Here is a 22,060-nt window from a genome sequence, read left to right as displayed (position 1 = left end):
ATATATCACTTGCTTCTGGAGTCTGGGGTAAACTCCACCCTTCTCTCTCACTCGTTGTTATTCAACGTTCGTTTTCTTGCCTTCCCATTGCCTTCTAATAGCCTACCCACTAGACAGCTAGAAGACGACGACAACTCATTACCCCAACAAAAACATGGACGTCGCCTACAATCAACACTCTTCCTTCAGGCGCAAGTCCCGATCCTCGGGTAACCTCACCCACCTCTCCCTCGCGCCTCTAACCTCCAAACTCCCTATTCACGATGCCCACGATATCCTCGACGACAACGATCTCACCACCCCAACCTCCGCTCCCCCAACAGTAACCTCCTACTCCTACCTCCAAGGCAAATCCGCCCCTACCACCCCCCGTCTCCTCTCCCGCTCCCCGGGTCCCAACAACCGCTCCGCCTCCGTCTCCGGCGCCCGTAAGTCCCGATCCTCAGTCTCCCTCGCAAAATCGAAATCCTCCTCCCACCTCCCCCACAACCAGTCCCGTGCCTCCCATCGCCTAAGCTCAACCTCCCTCCACACTTCCCCCACCACCCCACGCCACCGCTCCTCCCACCACCCAAACCAGCTGAGACAAACCGACCGCTCCGACTCGGATTGGCTCCTCCGCTGTGGCTCCATCATCTCCCTCGAAACCCGGGAATCCAAAGGCCAAGCCTGGCTCTCCACCCGCGCCTCGTCTACATCCTTGGCTGGTCACTCTCCTCAAGACGCCGAAGACGAAGCCTTTGAGCGGGAACTCGCAAGGGAAAGAGAAGAGCTGGTTTATGGCTCTCGGCACACCCCCCGTCACCTATCCCGTCACGCCTCTAGGAGAAGCAGTGTCCATCTTGACGGCAACGATGATAACATCTCCTCCCCGGCCTACAGCCGCTTTAGGAGCAGATCTCACTCCCGGGTTGGGTCTATGACGCCAGGCGGAAGTAGCCATAGGATGACAACCTTTGTGGAGGATTACTTCAACTCTAATGGGTCGGGGTCAACTCCTGTGGCGGAGAACCCTGACGACGAGATTGCCGGTCCGGATTTTGTCAATTTTGACGAGGAGCTAGAAAATTACACTGTGGATGACGCTGAGTTTGTCACGGGTGATGGGGCAGAAGATGAGGCGTACGTGAGGAAGCTGGTGAAGGGGACTGGGAACGGGGGTGTAGGGTCTTGGTTTGGCCATGTGCTCGGTGTGAAGCTTTTTGCCGTTGAGGAGGACGATGAGGAGGAGTCGGAGGATGATTATGATGGGGAGACGACGGATGGGGAGGGATCAGGACATGAGATGGAGAGGAGGGTGTCATGCTTGAGGAGGCTGGAGGGGCAGAATATGAAGACGATGGTGGATGAGAGTATCCCGCCGCCGAAGGAGAATGAGGGTGGCTGGCATGATGCTGCTTGGTTGTTGACCGTTGCTTCGAAGGTATTGCTTTGAGAGGAGTGGCTTGTTAGAATGTGCAAGAGACATGGCGTTGGTTTGTGTTGTGCCATACCTGTCTTTACGTTTGTCAAGCTTGCCAGGTAGCAATTGTGGCTTCGAGTTTTTTACCCTGGCATCTTCACATACCCTACTCTCTTTTTCTGCTGGTTATTGGCTTTGGAGTTTTGCAAACTTTCCTCTGCTTATATCAGGGCAGGATTTGTGAAGTGTATGTCATTCCAGGGCGCTGGTTGGCCTTGTGGTTGGCACGCATGTCGACCTTCGAAACTGCTATCCAGTCCATATCAATGGCTGGAGAGTTCAGTTGAACGGGATTGCCTCTTGGGAGCCCTCCCAAACACAACCACGATATGGCTGGGGCAAAAAGACGATGCTCCCGGTACTGGTTTAGTCAGGCCGGCGGCTGACTGAGAAACCCCAACAACAAACCTCGCTCTTCTTATCTTGTGCCGCTGCACTGCGATTGCACATTCCGGGGAGCCTTTTCCCTCTCAAGAGCAACAGTCCAAGAGATGCACAGAGTGATAACCGATTACAAGACCGGCAACACCCCCAGCCTAGAACAGTGGGCTTGCATGAAGGAACTGTTCCCAGAAAGATTGCTTATTTCTATACCCACTTAATGATTGTCATTTTACAACATGTTTTCCCCCAAATTTGGAAGCGAGCAAAGAGAAAGATATGGTTTTACATGTAGCTGGATATAGAAAATGTCTATTAAATCAGCTTCTCCCCAAAAAAGAAGGTTCTTTGCGTTAACCAAACAAGTCTTGGTAGTCTTGGAAATCTTGGTATCAGAAGATTGTTGATATGTACCTTATGTAACCCCGCCCGCCGGTTAGGTATCTTGTTTCACGATAGAAATATTTCGGGACACGATGGTGTTTCTCGAGAGAGCGAATATTCGCAACCCCGATTCTCTAAACATGGAATCTTCTAGCTCTGCTTATAATTCCATCCCATCCTGTTGTGTCTGGCTTCCAATACTCTCTCTTAGTGCCAAGACTTGAACCAAACCCAAAAACGCTTTGATCTCTTGGGTACCATCGCCATGATAGGCTCCTTTTTCTTAACCCATTAGTGCGTGCGTTGGTGGTGAGGAGGGAAAAAAAAAGCCGGCCGGACTTCACTGCTGATATGTATGTATGTAGTCCTGACGCAAAAAAACAGGTTTTGGGAGTGTCACGATGCAGTCCCCTATGCAAGTCGAGGGTCTAGAACGCTCAGATTGAGGGAGGGAAACAAGGAAAAAAAAAAAAAAACGGTGAGACAAGGGGGGCTAGCTTGACATGTCTCTGAACTTTCTCTCTCTGTATGTACCACTATTCCGCGCCCTTTTTCTCGGAAAACCAACAAGTCATGAACTTTTGCTCTCTCGCCGTGGGGTCGAAACTTGCAGCGGAAGCTTCCCGGTCCGATATTACTGATCGACTTACTTTCTGTGATGGTGTTGAGCAGTGTTTTTGCTAGGAGGGCAGAATTGGGGACAGACGGCGCGCCCAGGAGGCTGTCGTCACTGGTGCCCGTTTCTTCGATATCCGAGTACACATTTCCCGAATTCGAGAATGACTGACACTTATCGAGATGAAGTCGTCCGAGCATGAAAATACTAGATACTGTAGTCTAGCGCCTGAGGCGCTTCGATCAAACAACAGCCCCGGAACGAAAGGTCCTGCTGCTCAAGACACCCAAGACACGCCGATGCACAGCCTGAGCGAGGGATTGATAGAAGTGTCTCGAAGGAATATGTATATCCATAGAGCATGCTGGCCGGGAGTCTCGGGTTTCGTGGAGGACGGACGTCATCATTACACTACAAGGAAGCCTTGGCGGTTGATATAGATATCGTCGCTCAGAGCGGCTCTTTCTGTCAGCGGCGTTCAAACCCATCCGCCTGGGACATGTTTCGGGCGCCTGAGTGCGACAAGACGATATTAGATGAGCTGAAAAGGGCCGCATTTAACTAGCTCAGAGCTGGCCAATGCCCTTGCTATGGGAGCTGACGAAGATTCCAAAGCCACGATCTGGTCCTCGTCGTCAGACCGAAGCGAATCAGCACTGTGTGGACGGCTGACAGGTTCAAAGGTTGGCTCACAGGCAACGCCTGAGGCACGTTCTATATCACTACTCAGTCAGGGCACATTGCATTTGAATCTGTGGAGCTAACTCAGGAGCACTGTCCGGCTCCGATGATGGTGTGACCGCCGATTCGGGCGGTCGCACGCAAGGAAGCACCTGAAGTTGCAGTTGACGGGATTCCGCGGGCTCTCCCAGCCTCCGTTTTGTTGCGGGAGACGTGCAGGCGTCCCGGCCTTGGCTCCCGTTGGTGTACGGAGATCTAGTATAGAATAATCAAAAATGGAAAGGGTAGAGAATGATTACCAGTCCTCAACTAGCCTCCGAAAGATATGCTCATGCGGTGTAATAATTGTGGTGTTGTTGGCCGTGTGTGATGCCGAGCCAGCACCGCCTCCGAAGAAAGATGCAGGTGGTGCCGATATCCGGGCTGTCGGAGCTACTGCGGCATTGTGTAGGGACTGGCATCCCACCAACCACCTCTCTGACACGGCATCGTGACTACACTACATGTTGTCGTTGAAACAAAACTCGGCCTAGTTTGGAAATTATTGCGGTATCAAAAGAGACGAGGGATGTGGGTGGTGGAAATGGATATCCTCGATAAAAGCACTCGTGGCTCCCCACCGATCCGCTGGAAAACTCGAACACGATGCAAACGGTCGACAAAACGTTTTTGGGCTCCAATGGAAAGTTGGTCAGGGATCCTTGCATGGGGCCGGGTACTTGTGCTCCCAATGACGACACCTGGCGGAAATGACGTCGATGTTGAGACGAACTGCCTCTAGCCCCACTTGCCAAGAGCCTATTGTGGAGGAACCCCATCTAATGATTGGCTGTCGAAATTTGGTGGGGTTATGAGATTCAACCACCGTCGAGGTGCTCCTGTCGAGACCTTCATTCCGTGACTCCTCTTGTCGACTGAGTAAGGGGGCGACAGCATCTAGACCCGCTACTCCACGATGTGTTTTCTCCGGTGGATTCGTTGCTGGTTAGCGATATTGCTTGTATCGACCGCTTTGTCGATGACATCGCTCACCAGCAGGTTCTCGTGGTGGTGCTGAGCATCGTTACACAGCAGGAATGTGTCGAGTTTGTGCCCCGGAGTACCGTCCAGATTTCCGCGATTCTGGCAGAGTGGTGTTTCTTCCAAAGATCCGGTCCTTCCATCGCATGCATGGCCTCTTACTGGGTGTTTGTCCGGTCCAGTCCGATAAGGTACCAAAGGGGAGAGGGCATTGAGGGGTACCGTCTATCAAAAGCCCACGCCGAGAGAGGGGTTGTGACAGATCGGCCTGGACCCTGCATTTGTCGGTCTGCAGCCAGATTCAAGTCTTTCGAAGCGTCCTTTTGACCTTCCGTGTCGAATCACGGTCAGCGGCATGGGACCATATGGGCCTGCTCGATATGCTGTATCGTCGTCGCCAACGAGAGATAAGTGGGAGAGGAGGCCGCATTAAAAAATATGAGCACCACCTGGTCACGCCACGGGGGAGCAGAGTCGTGATCAGCTCATTCTTGCGTCACTTGCTGAAGCCAGACTGACCTCTTGAGCTGTGGTACCGTGTCGTATGGGAAGGTCACCCTCGCTTGACGTCGAGCCCCGCGATGGTATTGGAAAAGACGCTTATTGTAGGCAATAAAAAAACAGACAAGAGAGAAAAATAAAATGGGAGAAATACTTCCAGTGGAATTTATCACACAGATGAATTCCATCAGATGAAAATCGAAAGATAATAGAATTCCTAAATCCTTGTCAGCTTTTCCCGTGTTGCTGGCACAGATCAGCGCACGGGCCCGGTTCGGTTCAAGTTTGAACCCTGGAATGGAAGGCACCTTGTGCATGAGAAAACCGATGAAGAGTCTAACCGATGAGGGGTGGTACTGAGCTGTGTCTGGATTGGGGGTTATCGTCCATATCTGCCTGCCACTGGAAGGTAATCCGGACAATTTTTGGGGCGTTTATATGACTTTGGAACGGTGGAAATAAACAGTTTCTAAATCTCTAGATACGGAATGGAGCAAGATAATGTGGATGTGTGGTGATTGATGGCCACACGCGCACAAATGGAAGCCATTATTCTCGAGTACAGGTGCGCCCAGTGTGTGCTACGAGAACCCAATTGGGGAGCCATGACGACTGCGGGGTTGAGTGTCGAGACTAACCTCGTTTTAGCGATAATTAGTGGGTGGACCCCTACCTGCGGAACCTCAACAAGAATGGCAAGGAGAGGTATTGTACCTGTCTGCTGGACCTGGAAAGCACAGCAGGTTGTTTCCCCTCCGTCTGAATCTGTGCCTGCATGAGCAATCGGCTTTCTAGATCAATTCTCCCATGATTTGCAATTTCCAGAGCAGCGACAGACACCAGATCCAGTCCGAAATGCTGCGATCTCTCCAGACACAGTAGGTATTACTCCGTACCTGGGCTGGGTCGTTGGTGCCAGTACCCTTGCGTCACCCGCGTCACCACCGCTGCACCTCTGCACCTCAAAACGGAAGTGACGTCTGGCCCAGGAACCCCCGAGCACCTGCAAATGCCCGTCCGACGTGTTAAGACAGCTACGGGGGGCAGCGCTGGCAAAAGCAAACCAGACAGAACGATCGCGAAGAAAGTGCGTGAAATAGGCCATCTTGCTTGTAGATACAGTAATAGCTGGCTCAAGACGGCCAAGGGACAAAGAGAAGCTAATGGATGTGTATTGGCTGAGAGCTGAGCGAGGTGCCGCGGTGCTGAATTACTTATTGCTTGTGTGCGATTAGCTTTTTCACTGGGTTGCGGCCAGACTGCCACCCGTTTTGGCAACGCTATTTATTAACTGTCGTGCCAGATCTTATGCCCACCCTCTTCTCCACCAGCAGGACACCCAACCTACCTATCATTTACTTTACCACCCTTTAATACTTTGCTCCTACGTTGCCGGCGCAGCTCTACAGAGTGCCAGCTGGACAGACAAGCCTTTACACCACCAACCTCCAACCTCCCCTCCCCGCCCGCGTCCGCCCTCCACTCCCGGATCCCTACAGGTCTTGTCGTAAAATAGTCAGTCACGCTCTCCTCTTTCCTATCCATTCCTGTGCCGGGGCCGCGAGGGCTCTCCCGGTACCATCAAGAGTCCCCTTTACCCCTCGACCCCTCGCTCCGACCCGACCCCTCAACCCCGCCGTGGATAAAATTTCGCCCTTCATCAGATCCTTTCTCGGGCATACACACACACACACACACGCACGCACACACACAGGATACATGTCACAAGAGCCATCCATCTCTAACTATCTGAATCAGCTCCAGCTGCCATAGCCACCCTCGCCCGTATCACACGTCGCTCCTCTGTCTCCCCCGTGGTTGATTCAAGGTGAGTTGAACATTATCCTGCCGAGTTCGAGGCTCCACCCCTCACTCCGCAGCCAAACTCAGAAAGTCACTGGACTCTCCGTTGACGCGCAAATAATAAGGTTCCCGAAAACCTCACCCCTGCCAACGGCCTTCCTCGTACGCCGCTGCCAGACGTGTTTTTGTGCATACTAGGGCAGCCTGGTGGTGCAGCCGCCCTTGTTTGGAACCTCTGGAACCAGTCGCCGTCTTTCTGACCTTGTTGCTATTAGAGACATCCTGTAAGCCCATCCCCCGCCTCACCTCTCACACGCATACACCCAAGACCCAAGAACCCCGTCCCCAATCTCATCTTCATCCTCGCGCTCCACCACTGGCTGCTTCCTCCGCTTCCTTTTGTCTCCTGCAAGGGTGCGCTCCCCGGTACTTAAGAGGAGCCGGGCCCTGCCAGCGCGGCTACAGCCGTGTGTCCTTGGCCTCCCATGTTTCCCCTTTCAGTCTTTTTATCCCTTTGCTCCTTATCAGCATACCTCCATCCCGTTCCACAGTAACAAGCATATCCGCTCCGGAGCACAGCTTGACTGCCCCTTGCCACCATGCTCAAGTCAGACGAAGATTCGGTCTGTAATGTGTCCGCATCTCAAGGCGATCCATACTAACCCAGCTTCTGGACTGCAGGACGACGAAGTATACTTCGCAAACATGCCAGACTTCGGTGACCACGTCGACAATGCGATCTTCTCCCAGATCCTGGAAATGGACGAGAGCGACCATGAGAGGGACTTCAGTGAGCCACTGGTCATCAACTTCTTTGAGCAAGCACAGGACACCTTCGAGAAGATGGATCAAGCTCTGTAAGTTTATATCCGTGGCTGGAGCGCAAGAGGAGTGTTGTCTACTGACAGCATGATGTGCAGAGCTTCCAGAGATCTTAACGAACTCTCTACTCTAGGGCACTTCCTGAAGGGATCCTCGGCCACCCTTGGTTTTAACAAGATCCGGGACAGCTGCCAAGTTGTGCAGCAATATGGACACAAGCTCACGGTCGACGGAGTGTCTGAGCCGGACGAGAACGTATGCTTAAAAAAGATCGCCGAGGCACTCCAGGCCGCCAAAGTCGACACAGCCGAGCTCGAGAAACAGATGAAGAAATTCTTTGGAGCCGAATAAAACGGCAACATGCCGTCTCTCGACAACACAACGATGGACGGCAACAATCTCGAGTCGAGGCGGCACCGATAGTCTATCCTGTCTTTGCGGGAGGCCATCATGTGTTGGCCAAAACAGGCCCATCGTGAAGCAAAAGCTAGTGGTGGGGAGGAGCAGTTTTCTCAATAAGAACAGCACGTTTTAGGTCACGGATTGGCTAGTGCTGGGTATTGTGGAAAGCAATCGTAGCTTGCGGAGCGGCGTGAGAGGGAAGCACTGCATTTGATTTCAGCGGGTTGCATGAAAGGTGTGGCATGTCTACGGAGCAGACATTATGGTGTAGCCTTTGGTGTGATAGTGGTATTGTCCACAGTTCTTCGATTCAGAAGTTTATACTTTGTATTCTTGAAGCTGCTCAGGTCCACTTGTTGCTCTCGTTAGTGCACAAGTGAAGTTCGACAGCAGCATCACCTCTGGATGGAGTAGTAAATACCAAAACCTTTCTCATATTGTTCAGGGTGTGTTGGATGAGCTGTGGTGCACGGACCATCGTTCTTTCCTTCTGACTTCATCTGCAAGTTGCCTTTCAACACTTGCGCCGATCTTGGTCAAATCTACGTTCTACTCTGTTTCCATAGAGCATCTAATAAAAGGAGAAGAGTATAGCGAAGGAAATTCCTGGGCTCTTCTATTCTCATTGCGGAGATTTGAGTCACCGGCCGGTCGGGGTCGCAAGCTAGGGCCCAATCTCACACACCGATCTGCTAAGCCTGGCTTGGTCTCAACGACAGCCCCACGAAGGTACAAAATCTCAGAGCATATATTTATAGAAACCCAAATTACCCTCCCTCAAGATACCGATCAAACTAACTGACTATAGACAGCCCATCGACTCAAGAAAAGTCCAGCACCATGCCTCCCAGGCCCAAACCGCCACCACCCACGCACTTTCTGTGCATCCCCTTGGTCACACCCACCTCTCGCCCCCAACTAGCCGCCTCGCTCTCCGCCTTCAAGGAAGAAGTCACGCTCCCTCCTCCGCAAGGGTTTTCCCTACCAGAGACGGCTATTCGACCTCTGGGAACTCTACATTTGACACTTGGCATCTTCAGCTTCCCGCCGCCGCCGTCGCCGTTGGTGAATGGTGATCGTTCTGGCGCGAGCATACCACCAAGCGAGGGTAGACTGGAGAAGGCAAAATCGATTTTGGCTGGGTTGAATTTGAGGGAGATGTGGAGTTCTGTTAAAAAGGAGGGTGAGCCAGACCAGCCGAGGGTTACGCTTAGGGGTCTGGCGAGCATGCACCCGCTGCCGAAAACCGCCGTCTTGTACGCCCCGCCTACGGATGAGAACTTCACTGGTTCACTTCGGAGGTTTTGCGATTCTGTCAGGGAAAGATTTTTACAGGTTGGGGAAGAGGGGGAGAAGTTGATGGTGGAGGATGGCCGGCCGTTGTTGTTGCACGCTACGATTGTAAATACTGTTTATGTCAAGGGGCGGGATAAGCAGAGACATAGGGGAAGACATGGGAAAGAGAGGATGGTGGTGGAGAAGGCGGGGGATATTATCGAGCGCTATGAGGACCAGATCTGGATGAGGGATGTGAGAGTGGAAAGGGTGACTATTTGTAAGATGGGGGCGAAAAAGGTTTTGGATGGAGAGGGGGGGGAGACGGGGGAGGAGGAGTATGAGGTTGTGGGGGAGGTTGGGTTTTAGTTGGGGATGATCAGGGTTGAGAACTATCGATGTTGCCTCCACGTTGATGCTGGTAAATAATCATGGAATATGCCCCAGGTTGTTGTTTGTTACCTACCTACGGTGAGGGTAGGCAGCTCCCAATCTGATAACATTTTGGCAAGCTCAGCAGACCCATGTATATCACTCCCCTGTCCCGTCACGAGCGAGACGAGCCGCTGGGAAGATGGAGCTTGGGCCACCCCCACAGGGTCCCCCTGCCAGAAACGAATGTGAGGGATCGCCCAAGGCTGAAGGCAATCAAACACCACCATCCATTCCAGCAGCCTGGAGCCGCTATCTTACTACACACACTTCCTCGGATATTGCCCCCTAGGCTGCAGGTTTCTTCCAAGAGCGAGATTAATCAGCCAATCTTACAGCGTCAGACGGCGCGGCGGTGGTGGTAGTATTACTTACAAAGCCAACCCATAAGAAAGCCATCCCCTAGATGCTCCCCACGAGCAAACGAACCAACACCACCACCACCACCACCACGACAGATCACCAATAAACAACAACCACCACACCAACACGACATCCAAATAACGACATGCCCCACTCTCCAAAACCATCACCTTCTTCCAACCGTCGCCGCAACTTGAACCAACCCCCCTCATCAACAGCCACAACAGCAGCGACCACGGCCCTCACCCGAGCCCTCTCACCAACGCCCATCCCTCGCTCCTCCTCCCTCGCAACCCCCTCCTCACGAAATACCACGTCAAATCTCCATCCGACAACCCCATCTCGAACCTCCTCCCTCTCCCTCTCCCGCAACCCATCCCCATCCCCGGCCCGCCCAAAAGAAGAACCAGGCCACTACAACATGCAGGACAGTTCAGAAGACGAGCTATCAGCGCTCCAACAAGAAAACCTCCTTCTCAAAGACGACATCAACGCCCTCGACGCCCAAAACACCCTCCTAAGGGACACCCTCCGCCAGGTGAAAACAGACCACATGCAAGAACTCGCCCAGCTCCAAGACCAAATACGAGGGTTGAAGGAGTTCGTCAGTAAATCGGGCAACGGCGGGGCGGGAATCAACGGGTCCGAGCAAACAACAAGCGACGAGGTCTTTGAGGAGGGCATGGGCAAGCTAGGGAATGGCCTGCAGAACTGGGTTTTGGTTTATTGGAGGAGGAGTAAGATTGGTAGGTGGAATTTTTAACATTATCTGACAGAATCGATCTGGGCGTAATGGGAGGTTTTGGGGAGCTCAATGAGGCTCTCAACTGTGATGCATTTTGTCGCTCCTCTATTAGGCACAAGGAGGCTCCCACATGCAAAAAAAGACATGCCGTAGAATGTGAGAGGACGAGGCTGCAAAAGGATCAACCAGCGGTGAGGATATTGCGAAAAGGCTCTTTCAACTAATACTGCGGCTCTTTCAAAACAGACCTCTCCCACGCCAGCGAGGCTACCCTCACAGAACTTGACCGCCTAGTCCCAACATACAGAGACCTCGTCTCAACAGCCAAGATCCACCTCCTACAGTCCCTCGTCTCGCGACTGCTCACCGAGTCAATATTCAACACCTACTTCGTCGGTTTATCCCCCTCAGAAGCCGACAAGCTAGCCGAAGCCGAAAAGTCATTGGGCACCTATGGTAAGCCAAACCCCCTAATCAGAAACAACACAATCATCACAAGTATGAACAACTCACCGCCCACAAGCAACCTCCCCTGAAATGATGTCCCAGTGGCGCTCCCTAACCCTGGCCATCCTCCAAAAGGACGCCAGCGGGAAGCTCCAAAGAGAAACCTCGACCATCGTAGACGCCCTCGTGGCCAAAGTCAACAGGCTGCTCGACGAGATAACATCCTCAAAGTCCAACGATGCCCGAGACCAGGGTCTCCGGTCCCTCATCGCCAGCGCTGTCGATCTGTCACGCCTGCTTGCTGTCCAAAAAGCCGTCTTTGCAGTCCACATGCCTCAAGTCCTCCCCCACCAGCAAATCATGTTTGACGCCGGGACCATGGAAGACATCGGCGGTGAAGACGAAGAGGGCCTGTTCGAACGAGAGATCTCCTGCGTGACATTCCCCGGAATCATCAAGAGAGGTGACGAGACTGGCGGGCATCTTCAGTTCCGGAACGTGATCTCAAAGGCAAGAGTCCTCTGTTGTCCCGAATAAGAGTTTGAGCCGCAAAGAAAGGAATGGGCGTGATGCAAGATAATGATAGCCGCCGAATTTGTCTCCACTTGGGCTACTGAATGGTGCGTACGGTACACGTACAGGAATGCGTATGCCGGGATCTTTTCGTCGTAGAGGTCGGGTGCACCGATCCTTCGCAACCCAATCTGTCAAACCTGCCGAATAGAGATGCAGACCGGTATGCCGGCTAATGTGCCTTGACTGTGGTATTTCATGATGTCGGGATTCTTCCATGCTTGAACTTCCGAGCTGGTGACCTTTTACAGTCCATCCCGCATGCTCTGAATGGAGGAGGCCTCGCTTGGGTCAGCGAGGGTACAAAAATCTCAACCAACATGGCAAATGGATTGCAGATGCAGTGGCACGCTGCATGGTCCGTGTTTTCGAGCCGAAACAAAGTGGTGAGATACTCCATCACCCCAGCGGTCGGATTTGTGGGCAAGCAGAGCCTCAATCTGTGGGGAAACTTCCTAGTTTTGATTCCAGTTGGAGTCTTGTCGCTCACAGACGAACATGCTTTGATGTCTGGCTGTCGGTTGTATCGCAACTGCGTCGGATCGGAGGCTAAGTATTAAGCAGGTTTGTCGCAAGCTCGATGTGGTTTTACCACAGGAATAGATCTCGGCGTTGGCTCCTCGATATCTTATCCAACCAGGTGTTCTGTAATCTGGGGAGCAAATCGAATTAGAGTATAATTCCGCCGGCACTCTATTATCAGGCCCACACGGCGCGATCCCTTCCCGCGTTGGTATATGCAATATATGACTCAGTTGGTGGGAATGAAATCGGTCAAAGGCTACTGAATGACTGGTTAAACCATGCAGATGGCATCCGTCCCGTCCTGGCCAAGGTCATCAGCTCTACGGAGAAGCTACAGCTGGCAGCATGAGAGAGTGGTAGCCAGTGAGTTGAAGCGGAGCGGTGGCTGCAGGAAGACTTTGGCCAAGGGCTAATGCGGCATGCTGCGTCGCTTGTATAGACTCAAGCTATGTGGTTTTTACCCGCGTGAATCATTCGTCAAGCTTGAGGTCGAGATGACCCTCTAAATAATGACGACTGTGAGGAAATGGCGGTCGAGACATGAACAGAAGTGGCAGAGAAGCCACAAGATAGCAAAGAGCATCTTAACACCTCGACCCAGAAATGCATGGCTCCAGGCCCCGAGGGTGGTGTGGGCTCCGGCAGATGGTGTCTGCATGCGGCAGAAACGATGCATGGACTCCATGTAGCTGGATGGATCATGCCGCGTCTGTAAGAGGAACGAGAACGAAAAACGTGACTGGTGTTGATCGATGTAGCGGTCGATGTTGCGTTGAAGTGGAAATGGAAAGGTTGATAACATCCTGGAACTCCCGGAAACGCGGACGTGACTGCTTATCCTGAGTGAAATGTCATTTCCAAAATTGACCGGCGCCACCCACACATCACAGCTCGGCCCCAAATACCATTCAACAACACCACCCGCACTCTTCACAGCTGCCCCTCATTTCCATCCAGTCTTATCAGACCCAAGTTTCCGCTTCTCTTTTCCAAAGCATCCCCCATCCCACCGTTCTCTCTCTTGCTGGGAAACGCCCACCACATATTGCTCCATCAACACAGCAAGAGAACACCGCCAGCATCGCATCTGTACGACGTCAGCTCCGTCTCGGTTTCCTTGTGCCGTTTCAATACCGGCCCCTTCCTGTGCCGTAGCTGTGCGGCTTTGCGCTTTGAATCCGCGATAGCACACTTGATACCACCCAACACCTGCTCGCCTCAGCGCCCAGCTAACTGCGTAGGGTTTGGAACCAAGAACACTTGCTTGGTCCCTTGCCTGCGTGTTGGCAATTACTTGCAGTAGGACTTCCCAAGGACTGCAGCAGCTTGCGATTTGAATCGGATCGGTCAACGGCAATCAGCACATAGCTGAGTGAAGGAATAAGCCCCCTGCTCACCCATTGGACCTCGCCAGCCCCCGCCAATTGAGACCCCCAACACCCCTCACAGAGCACTCGCTCCCCCTCTTTCTTAAGCTTGTCTGTCACCGCCACCCCGGCGCATCGGCCATTACCACCATGGCTGGCCCTGGTTTTGATCCCAACGAGATTCACAACTTTCTTCGCACGTATCCTTCAAGCGACTACACTGGAGTGTACGGCTATTCCCAGAATCCATACAGTGACGGTGTTGAGACTCCCCGATATGCAGTCTCGATAGTCAGCGGTGACTTGCCAGATGGTTCTGAGTTTGACCATACCAATGCTGACGTCCAATCGTCATATACAGCAGCGCCGAGCGTTGCGTCACGAGCATATACCACCACATCCACGATGCAGTCCAGTACAGCATCTGTATTCAGCCGATGGGATGACCAGAGCTCGGTAGGCAGAACTTCGATAGCGTCCGGACGAAGAAGTATTGCGGCGCCACCAGCTCCTACCAATTGGGCGCAGCAGACTGGTGAGCTGTGGTGCGAATTCAGCGAGCTCAAGGGCTGTTCGGCAACATTTCGACTTGATGACGAATTTGGTTGGATTGAACACCATGTCCGCCACTTGAGAGAGAAGTTGCCTGTGCAGTCACGTTGCTGGTTCTGCGATGACTACCCCTTCGTCGCCGAGTCCCCTAGCGACCTGTATCCCAGATTTTACGAGCGCATGCAGCATATCCGCTTGCATATAGATTTCGAGCGGGTGACAAGCGACCATATGCGTCCAGACTTCCACGTCGTCGAACATATGTATAGACAGCGTCTGATTCCCGAACACACTTATCGCCTCGCGATGCAGTTCGATGAGTTGCCGCCACAACTCCAGATCCCAGGGACGCCAGGCGCGGCTCCGCCGTCATCGTCTTCATCAATGTCACGACCATCGAGAAATTTGTCGAGTCAGCATCGAATGGATGAAATATACTCTCAAGGATCGGGATATCGGTCGAGACGATAGGGGACTGTTCACTTACCTGGTTTAGTTCACATTACGAGGGCGAAAACCGCCGTCTTGCGAACAATCTGGTCTTAACAGTGCTCTCATGTCTTCCAACTGCATCCTGATCCGTTGAGTAAACAAAACAAAAAAAACAAAAAAGAAGAAACAAGGAGAAGGTGGCTGCTGCCTAGCTTCGCGTTAAAACAACGCGTCTCCTTGCGCCACGCAAATCGCGAGTCGGATCTCGGTTGGACCGGGTTTGATCGCTCGACATGGGGCCGGCCGGACGGAACTCCACTCTTCTCCGACTTGGCATAACTCCGGGCCCGGGGACTGAGACAAATACTGTCCTCTTTTCGGGTCTCTTGGATGACTGTTGGGTTTGGGGGCCGTGACAGGGGTTGATGGAATTTTCTTTGTTGTCGAGAATTTGGAAGTTCGGGGTTGAGACTCTCCACCTATTTGACTATTTCCTGTTTCATCTCATCACTTATACGTTTTTATGAAAACCCCAAAAATGCAGGAAACCGAACCATGCAGTTTGATAGTGTGGCTATTGGATGACTTGCATATCTTTCCCTTCATGTCTCTAGCGTTGTGTGGTAATGTGTGGTTTGACAGACGGGGTTGGCAAGGCTGATTTTGAGGAGGACAAGGTGGGATCTGCCTTGGGGGGGATGGGCTTGATTGAACCGGTGTGCTGGGACCGCGTGTACGTGTTTCGAATCGGATGAGGGTTGGGGTGATGCAGGGAGGGGAGGTCGGATGGGAGGTCGGTAGTTGGAATTCGGTCGATTTGGAAATCAGGATGGGGAAGACAGACGGGTTTATGATGACGACGTTATGATTTTGGCGGTGTATCGACGGGGTATTTTGGACGGGGTCTCTTTCGCTTCTTCGAAAGCTGGTCTTTTTTTGGATTCGTTTCTTCCCTCGGGCCGATGGGGGCAGGATGGTGTGAGGGAATATTGTGTCCGGGTTGTTTCGGTTGTCCTCTCATCGAGTATCTCCGTCAGGTGGGTGGAATTTGGTATCCGACTATGTGGAGGAAGGACGGCCTCATGTCTGAGGCCGGAAGGATGTGGACTGAAAAAGGTTCCGCGGACCTCTTCGGACATAGGCTGTAGGTACCGAATGATGACGCTGGGAAATCAAAATCCTTTGACACATGGCTTTGCAAAATGGAAAAGTGAGTAGAAAGAGCAAAGTGATAATTTCTGCAGATAGTCAAGTAGTTGCGTCGGGTAGGTACGATTGTGGGAAAGTGCTCTTTCTGAACCAGTGAAAAAGTGAAATTTTTTTGCTTCCCCAGCTCGCCCCTTCCCGTCTTCCCCGGAGGCACTTTCCTTTTTGACTGCCCGAGTGCCTACCTAGGGTTTCCTTCTTGCCCAAGCCCTTGTGACCGTGACACACACCATGACTTGTTGACCGCTCATAATAGAAACCGGTCTGTTCTATCTGTTTCCTTGGATGTGGCGATACCGAAGGAAGGCGCAACTGGAGAGCTGCATGAAAGTAAGGCGATGGATGACAGGGCAAGCTGAATAAGGCACAGCAACTGATGGATATTATCAGATTGATTGGGTGCGTATTACCTATCGACATCAGTCATCCCACTCGAATGGGTTGTTCAGATCTTGGTTCACACGTGTAAGCTACCTAGGCATCCGGGCATCCGGGCAATGTTGAATGCCCGGTACTTTTGTTCGAGATATCCATTTGCACACTTTGCACATGCTTTTTTGTCCTGTTAGTAAGGGGGACGCGTGGTGTGGACTGATGAATGGGTGAGTTGGTAGCAAAAGTGAAAGATGTGACAAACTTCCAAGAGTGGCTATGCTGGAAAGCCTGGTATCCCATTCGTGACATTTGATAACTGAGATGGCTGGCTAAAGTGCAGGGCGAGAGCTAACAAAGCTGAGCTGGGGTGGTGAAATGATTCCGTTTAAAGCTTAATCGATGAGTATACAAGCACTTGACGGCTCACCTGAGCATGTTCTCCCAGGTATAAGCAAGTTTAAGGTCAAAAAAGCCAAGTTCCAACAGGGTATTGCTTTTCATCCCCTTCCTTCTGTGCTCATCTCTTACAAGATATCAAGCCAAATAACCGAACCAAAAAACGCAATGCTAGCTACCGTAAATACATCAAAAATCAAAAAGAAACAAATTGCTCCACGCTCCCTAACTGAACCATAGCACCTGGCCAATGATCCTCGCTCCTGACCTTGAAAATGTCAAACTAAATTCCCCCTCTCTCCCTAATTCTTGGATATCATTCTTCCGCTTGCTCGTCTTAAATTAATGAAAGGTTTTGTTGTTATATCTCCACCCTGACTGATTTGATACCCTCTCCCTTCCGATTGTCTAATCATCCCGTCGGTTATCTTGGTCATCGTCCACCAAGATCACTACCGTGACTGTAGCTGCGTATGCCTCTCTGATTGCACAGGCCATACTTTACCCATATTAGCACCACATGGAATAGTAACTGTAAGAGATAAAAACATACCAGGTCTTCCCCAAATCCGCCACAACCGCACTCAATCCCCAATGCGCGCACCAAGCCCTAGCCAGAACCTCATTATCCGACACCCCAAATGCCTCCACCACCAGCACCTTCTCATCATCCCCGCCACTCAAAGTACTCGGACTTGACACCCCCGTTCTCCCTTGATTGTTATGTCCGCCACTTGCCCCCTGTCCATGAGTCGTGGGCGATAAGCTCCTCGCGTTTCTCTCGTTCTGCCCATGACTGTGAGTTCCTGCCCCGGTTCCAAACACCCCAGGCCAGTCTCGCACTTTGACTAACTCATCCGCTTTGACTGGTGTGTATACATAGTCGAAGAACAATGGATGAGGACCGTCAGTACAAGGCCAGGCGCTGATGAAGCTCACGTCAAAGGTGAGTCGTAAAGGCCAGGAAACACCATCGATGGCGAACTGGATGCTGGCGTCGTACCACTTTGGTGGGCTGGAGGTGTCGGACTTGGTATTGGTTGATCGAGGAGTGTTGGGGCGGGTGTTATTGTTTGGTCCGACAGGACGGAGGTTGAGGAGTTCGATGCGGACTAGATCGGCAAGGTAGCCGTCTTCGTCGCGGTCGGGGGCTACCAGGGCATATTCGCTGACTGGGAAGACTTGTGTTGGGGGCCCGAGGGGATCAGACCGCTCAGACATAGACCGGATATCCTCCGGCGTTACCTTGTTAGGGGGTCGTCGGGATCGAATACGTGCTATTTGAGAGCGGGCAAGATCGCCAGTTGGACGAGCCGGCCCGACCCAGCCTCCTAATGAGCGGCAGGTAGGTGCGAGTACTTTGCCTACGATGGAAGTGGCGGTCCAGTAAGTATAACTGTTACGGTACTGGAAGCCACAGCTGGGGTGAATGTGAGTCAGTAGAGCCAGATCGTCAGTGGCTTTGTCTGGATCAATGTCAAGCAGGGAATTCATTATAAGAAAAGGGAAAGTAGGGCCCGGGAGGACAAGCCCGCTGAAGAAGGCCATGGCGTGGGAGCTGACAAGATCGAGGACGCAGTCTTCATCTCGTTGTTTGAGCTCACGCAGGGTTTCGGAAAGATTGGGCCACTTCATCATTTGGGCGAAACGCTTGAGCATCTTGACTTGACGACGTTTGAGTTTGAAGCGGAGGCGGATATCGTCAGGTGTTGGACCGTAGGCCTCTACGCGGACGTTCTCGCGCCATCGTCGAGCAAGGGCGAGGCTCCATTGTATCGTTGGTGGTATTTGGGCTAGTAACCTCTCTCTGGCATCGGTCATGTGGTGTCTGGAATTGATTCGAAGATCTAACTCAATGCTCAGGAGGAGCTGGTGGAAGAACTTTCGATATTGCTCAGCGTTGGCAGCACTGGTGTCGAAGATGAACTTGGTCGCCACCTGATTTTTTAGATTGGTAAAATCTATCCAATCAGGTCGTGAGAGCACCATGAACAAGTCCATAATTTGCGTGTCCAGTGTCTTGTGTGGGCTTCTGTGCTTGTCTGGGTCTCTGAGTAGCCTCCGGTAAAGGTTTTTGTACATCAGGTCCTCATCATCGTCCTCCAGTCCCCTTTCCAAATCTCTGATGCGTGCAAAGATGGTCTCGAGGTCAACCTCTCGTGGCTCAATGCCTGAGTCGCGCAACGGGATAGTTGTTGGGAGGACACTCGCGAGTGATGCCCAATGGTTGAGAGTGATGGTCCCTGGGCGTCTTCCAAAGCAGAATGAATAACTGGGTTGTTCAAGCGTTTCCCACGGGTAAGTTGCCGGGCCTGAACCCAAAAGGCACAGGGTCATGAGCTGTGTCATGGAGTCATGATGGTTAGCAGCGTCCGTCTCCTCGCCACGGTTTCCTGCTACTGTTGCGAACATGGCATAGTAGTGATCCGAGACATGCGGTATTGGGCGTTTGTGTCCCTTGAAAGCGGGGACTCCTCTCGAGATGAGCTGCATTGCCGGACCCAGCGTCAGCTCTTCGGTGCTAGACATGCCGGAGGGCGGCCATTCCGTCAGGGGCCCGGCATCGTGGGAAGGGCCGTACGTATCCTCCCGGCCTTTCCCCTTGGTTGCATCCGGGTTGGTCCGCCTTGGTCTCCGACGTGAGGCAGATGGCCTCAACTCTGAGATGACGGGCTCTGATTGCCTCCGCTGGCGGTACACTTCCCCAGTGCTTGCCCTTCGTTGTGGGTCTTTCTCCAGCTTATTCAAATCATGTTAGTACACACATCGGTCTGTCGAGAGATGTGAAGAAGCATACAAATTTGGATATTTTACTGGCAGTGCTCTTCGCCCGTAAGAGCCCCCAGAAGCTCTTCTTCTTGGGCTGTTCCTCGTCGGCCATGGCGAATGCGCGCGGGCGCCGAAGCGACTTGGAGTATTCTTTGTCCCTCAAGCGAGTTAATAAGCTGGTTGGAGACAACTGGTAAGGGGTGTCCTTGAATCAATCTTTCAGTGGACACGCGTCTCACAAGAGGTGGCTGCGCCTGTTCTTCAGTTTGTGAGATGCATCACGTTGGTTTCGAGATCCGAGAATGCTTGGCAAAAACTACGAGAGGGGAAAAAGAGGCTTGTGGGGTATAGAACAGGAAAAAGATGCAAAAGTCGGTCAGCGACACGGCGGAAAAGAGACGTCGAGAAAAGGCGAATTGTGAACACGCAAACGAGCGCCCGAGTTTTCGTCGAGGGTGAGTTGAGTGGAACAGCGCAGAAGCTTGAATGGTGCACGGAAAGAGTGTGCAGCGGCCCGGTCGATCCAGAGAAATGCCAGCCCAGCACCGGCGGACAGCCTGCATGCTCAGGTGATGCAAGGGGTCTGCACCTCGGAGCTTGCACCTCGTCTCATCACCAAGAGACGGCTTTTACCAATTGTCTTCAATCCTCGTGTCAAGCTCAGACATCTTATCAGCTGCCGACCATCATTAAGGCACCAAACGATCTCAGATACCCAATGGCGGACATGGTGCTCGACTGCAGCCTTGTGGCCCAACATCAGTGCCACTTCATCGCGACAAAACCTGGATGGGACTTCTCCCTCTTTATTTGTGGCATCAATGGCCTGATATTGTCACAGGAGAGATGAGATACGCGGCTCTCACCAAAAGCACAAACCCGGTGCAGTCCGCAGGTTGGGTATATCAACTATCGATGTGCCAAGCCATGGGGTTATAGACACACTTCCAGCCCAAGTCGAAAATCGACTGCACTCGATCTTTGTAACCACAGCATTGACAGCAGCTGCATCCTCGGAAGCGAATTAACTCTCTGTTTCCCAGAAGATCAGCTGAGCCGAAGGGATGAAATGGTTGCAAGTTTTCATTTATGCTGGGGCTTACAGCCAAGCCTCTCTCCTGTCATCACTCGGACACTCCTCGTCGAAGGTTGCAAGACCGTACAAGTAAATACTGACATCAAGAGAAGGCTGTTCCCATTATACGAGGTTTGTGGAAGCACTTACAGGTATTTGCAGTTTTGCACATCACATATCCCAATGCTGGAAGAATGGAGGCTGGGTGATGTAGTATCACCGCAATTTATTTCAGCGTCTCGTCGAAAATCCGCCCCAAGACCGCATACGTAGTTGGGGGCTATACATGTTCAAGGCGGCAGTTTCGCATTATATATCTAGTGTGTTGCAGTCCCTTCTCTGTCTTCCTGTATCTCATTCTAACATAACCAGCCCCCCATCATCTCTTGTAGCAGGCCTAGGCGCATCTTCTATGGAGCACGAGGTTGGGACGAAAGGCCCGAGGGGGCGATCCGTGAATTTGCGGACGAGACAGTACACAGACGACATTATTCATGTGCCAGCTCCCTGCTTCTCAGTCTGCGGTGAGTGGCTCAAGGCTCACGAAAAAAAAAATACAGTACTAATATATCAATAGATACTGCCTATCTTGAGGCGCAGATGGTTGGCAAAGATCCAGAGTTGTGCGAAGAGGACTCTGTGTTCTACAGCTCATACAATGAGTGTAGAATGTGTATTCGCGACATGAGCGACTATGGCATGTACGGGATTACGGAAAGAGAATATCTCACGCCTACTTTCCAACCGTGGTTGGATTACTGCGAATCATTACCACCCGTTCAATACATGACCAGCACCGATATGCCAACCAGCACACCAACCACCCCAGCGACCATCGTTAAGGTCCCTGAAAGTACGGACAAACCTGTCATCGACATCAGTCCCGCCACTTCACCCCAAACACCCAGGGCAGCACCCATACCCAGCACACCGCCTCCTAACGAAGAGCCCATTGCGCCATCCACTGGTATAAACATAAATAGTATCACAACCGACGTTCCGTTACCTAGCGAGCCGTCTTCTCCTCCCACTCCTGCAAGTTCCCCAGGGAGCAGCCCAACCAACGCCAGAGGTACTGCTCCATTATCCTGTATGTCAGCGCCAATACCACGGGTTTGGTCCCATTGTTATCTGACATATATCGATCAATAAGCTAGCTCCTCAGCGTCTCCCTTTGCACTGGGTAAGTACCCCTTTATCACATTTTCTTTTTCGAGTCCTAACATGTCTCAAGCCGGAGGTAAAATCATTGAAACAAGCTTCTCGACAGCAATACGAGCCCCTGCCTCAAATACTTCTGGAGATGGCGCTTCAAAGTCCCCAGAAACCACCGCTTCACACTCACCAGGTATTTCTGCCTCAAACTCGGAGAGCACTCTGGCCCTAAATACATCTGGCAATTCTAGTACAAATCTCTCCGGGCCCCCCACCTCAACCTCTTCAACTCCACCTATCC

At 52.1% G+C, this 22,060-nt stretch overlaps 7 protein-coding genes across 7 annotated transcripts; 6 read left to right on the top strand and 1 right to left on the bottom strand.

Annotated features, from left to right (window-relative positions):
• Nucleotides 1-154: 154 nt before the first annotated feature.
• QC764_307210 (uncharacterized protein) lies at nucleotides 155-1,435 on the top strand (the record flags this gene model as incomplete). Its single annotated transcript, XM_062945825.1, has 1 exon — nucleotides 155-1,435. The coding sequence occupies one exon, from the start codon at nucleotides 155-157 to the stop codon at nucleotides 1,433-1,435; it is 1,281 nt and encodes a 426-aa protein (XP_062801861.1).
• Nucleotides 1,436-6,220: 4,785 nt separating this feature from the next.
• Nucleotides 6,221-8,021, top strand: YPD1 (Phosphorelay intermediate protein; the record flags this gene model as incomplete). The annotated part of the gene is made up of 3 exons (XM_062945824.1): nucleotides 6,221-7,471; nucleotides 7,530-7,705; nucleotides 7,769-8,021. The coding sequence occupies exons 1-3, from the start codon at nucleotides 7,448-7,450 to the stop codon at nucleotides 8,019-8,021; spliced, it is 453 nt and encodes a 150-aa protein (XP_062801860.1). The 5' UTR covers nucleotides 6,221-7,447.
• Nucleotides 8,022-8,912: 891 nt separating this feature from the next.
• Nucleotides 8,913-9,716, top strand: QC764_307190 (uncharacterized protein; the record flags this gene model as incomplete). Its single annotated transcript, XM_062945823.1, has 1 exon — nucleotides 8,913-9,716. One exon carries the CDS (start codon nucleotides 8,913-8,915, stop codon nucleotides 9,714-9,716), a length of 804 nt encoding a protein of 267 aa, XP_062801859.1.
• A 273-nt stretch (nucleotides 9,717-9,989) lies between these two features.
• QC764_307180 (uncharacterized protein) lies at nucleotides 9,990-12,074 on the top strand. The gene is made up of 3 exons (XM_062945822.1): nucleotides 9,990-10,888; nucleotides 11,134-11,343; nucleotides 11,411-12,074. The coding sequence occupies exons 1-3, from the start codon at nucleotides 10,288-10,290 to the stop codon at nucleotides 11,869-11,871; spliced, it is 1,272 nt and encodes a 423-aa protein (XP_062801858.1). The 5' UTR covers nucleotides 9,990-10,287; the 3' UTR covers nucleotides 11,872-12,074.
• A 1,875-nt stretch (nucleotides 12,075-13,949) lies between these two features.
• Nucleotides 13,950-14,822, top strand: QC764_307170 (uncharacterized protein; the record flags this gene model as incomplete). Its single annotated transcript, XM_062945821.1, has 1 exon — nucleotides 13,950-14,822. The coding sequence occupies one exon, from the start codon at nucleotides 13,950-13,952 to the stop codon at nucleotides 14,820-14,822; it is 873 nt and encodes a 290-aa protein (XP_062801857.1).
• A 1,982-nt stretch (nucleotides 14,823-16,804) lies between these two features.
• Nucleotides 16,805-20,142, bottom strand: QC764_307160 (uncharacterized protein). The gene is made up of 3 exons (XM_062945820.1): nucleotides 19,558-20,142; nucleotides 17,314-19,499; nucleotides 16,805-17,259 (listed from the first exon to the last, which is right to left on the bottom strand). Exons 1-3 carry the CDS (start codon nucleotides 19,639-19,641, stop codon nucleotides 17,169-17,171), a joined length of 2,361 nt encoding a protein of 786 aa, XP_062801856.1. The 5' UTR covers nucleotides 19,642-20,142; the 3' UTR covers nucleotides 16,805-17,168.
• On the top strand, nucleotides 19,993-21,739 carry QC764_307155 (uncharacterized protein; the record flags this gene model as incomplete). The annotated part of the gene is given in 4 exon segments (XM_062945819.1): nucleotides 19,993-20,924; nucleotides 20,976-21,128; nucleotides 21,182-21,571; nucleotides 21,588-21,739. The coding sequence occupies 4 exon segments, from the start codon at nucleotides 20,891-20,893 to the stop codon at nucleotides 21,737-21,739; spliced, it is 729 nt and encodes a 242-aa protein (XP_062801855.1). The 5' UTR covers nucleotides 19,993-20,890.
• Between the last annotated feature and the right edge of the window lie 321 nt (nucleotides 21,740-22,060).

This window comes from Podospora pseudoanserina, chromosome 3, assembly GCF_035222485.1.
Source record: "Podospora pseudoanserina strain CBS 124.78 chromosome 3, whole genome shotgun sequence".
NCBI lineage: Eukaryota > Fungi > Ascomycota > Sordariomycetes > Sordariales > Podosporaceae > Podospora > Podospora pseudoanserina.
The sequence above is the reverse complement of the archived record's forward strand: the minus strand, read 5'-3'. Positions and strand labels throughout refer to the sequence as shown.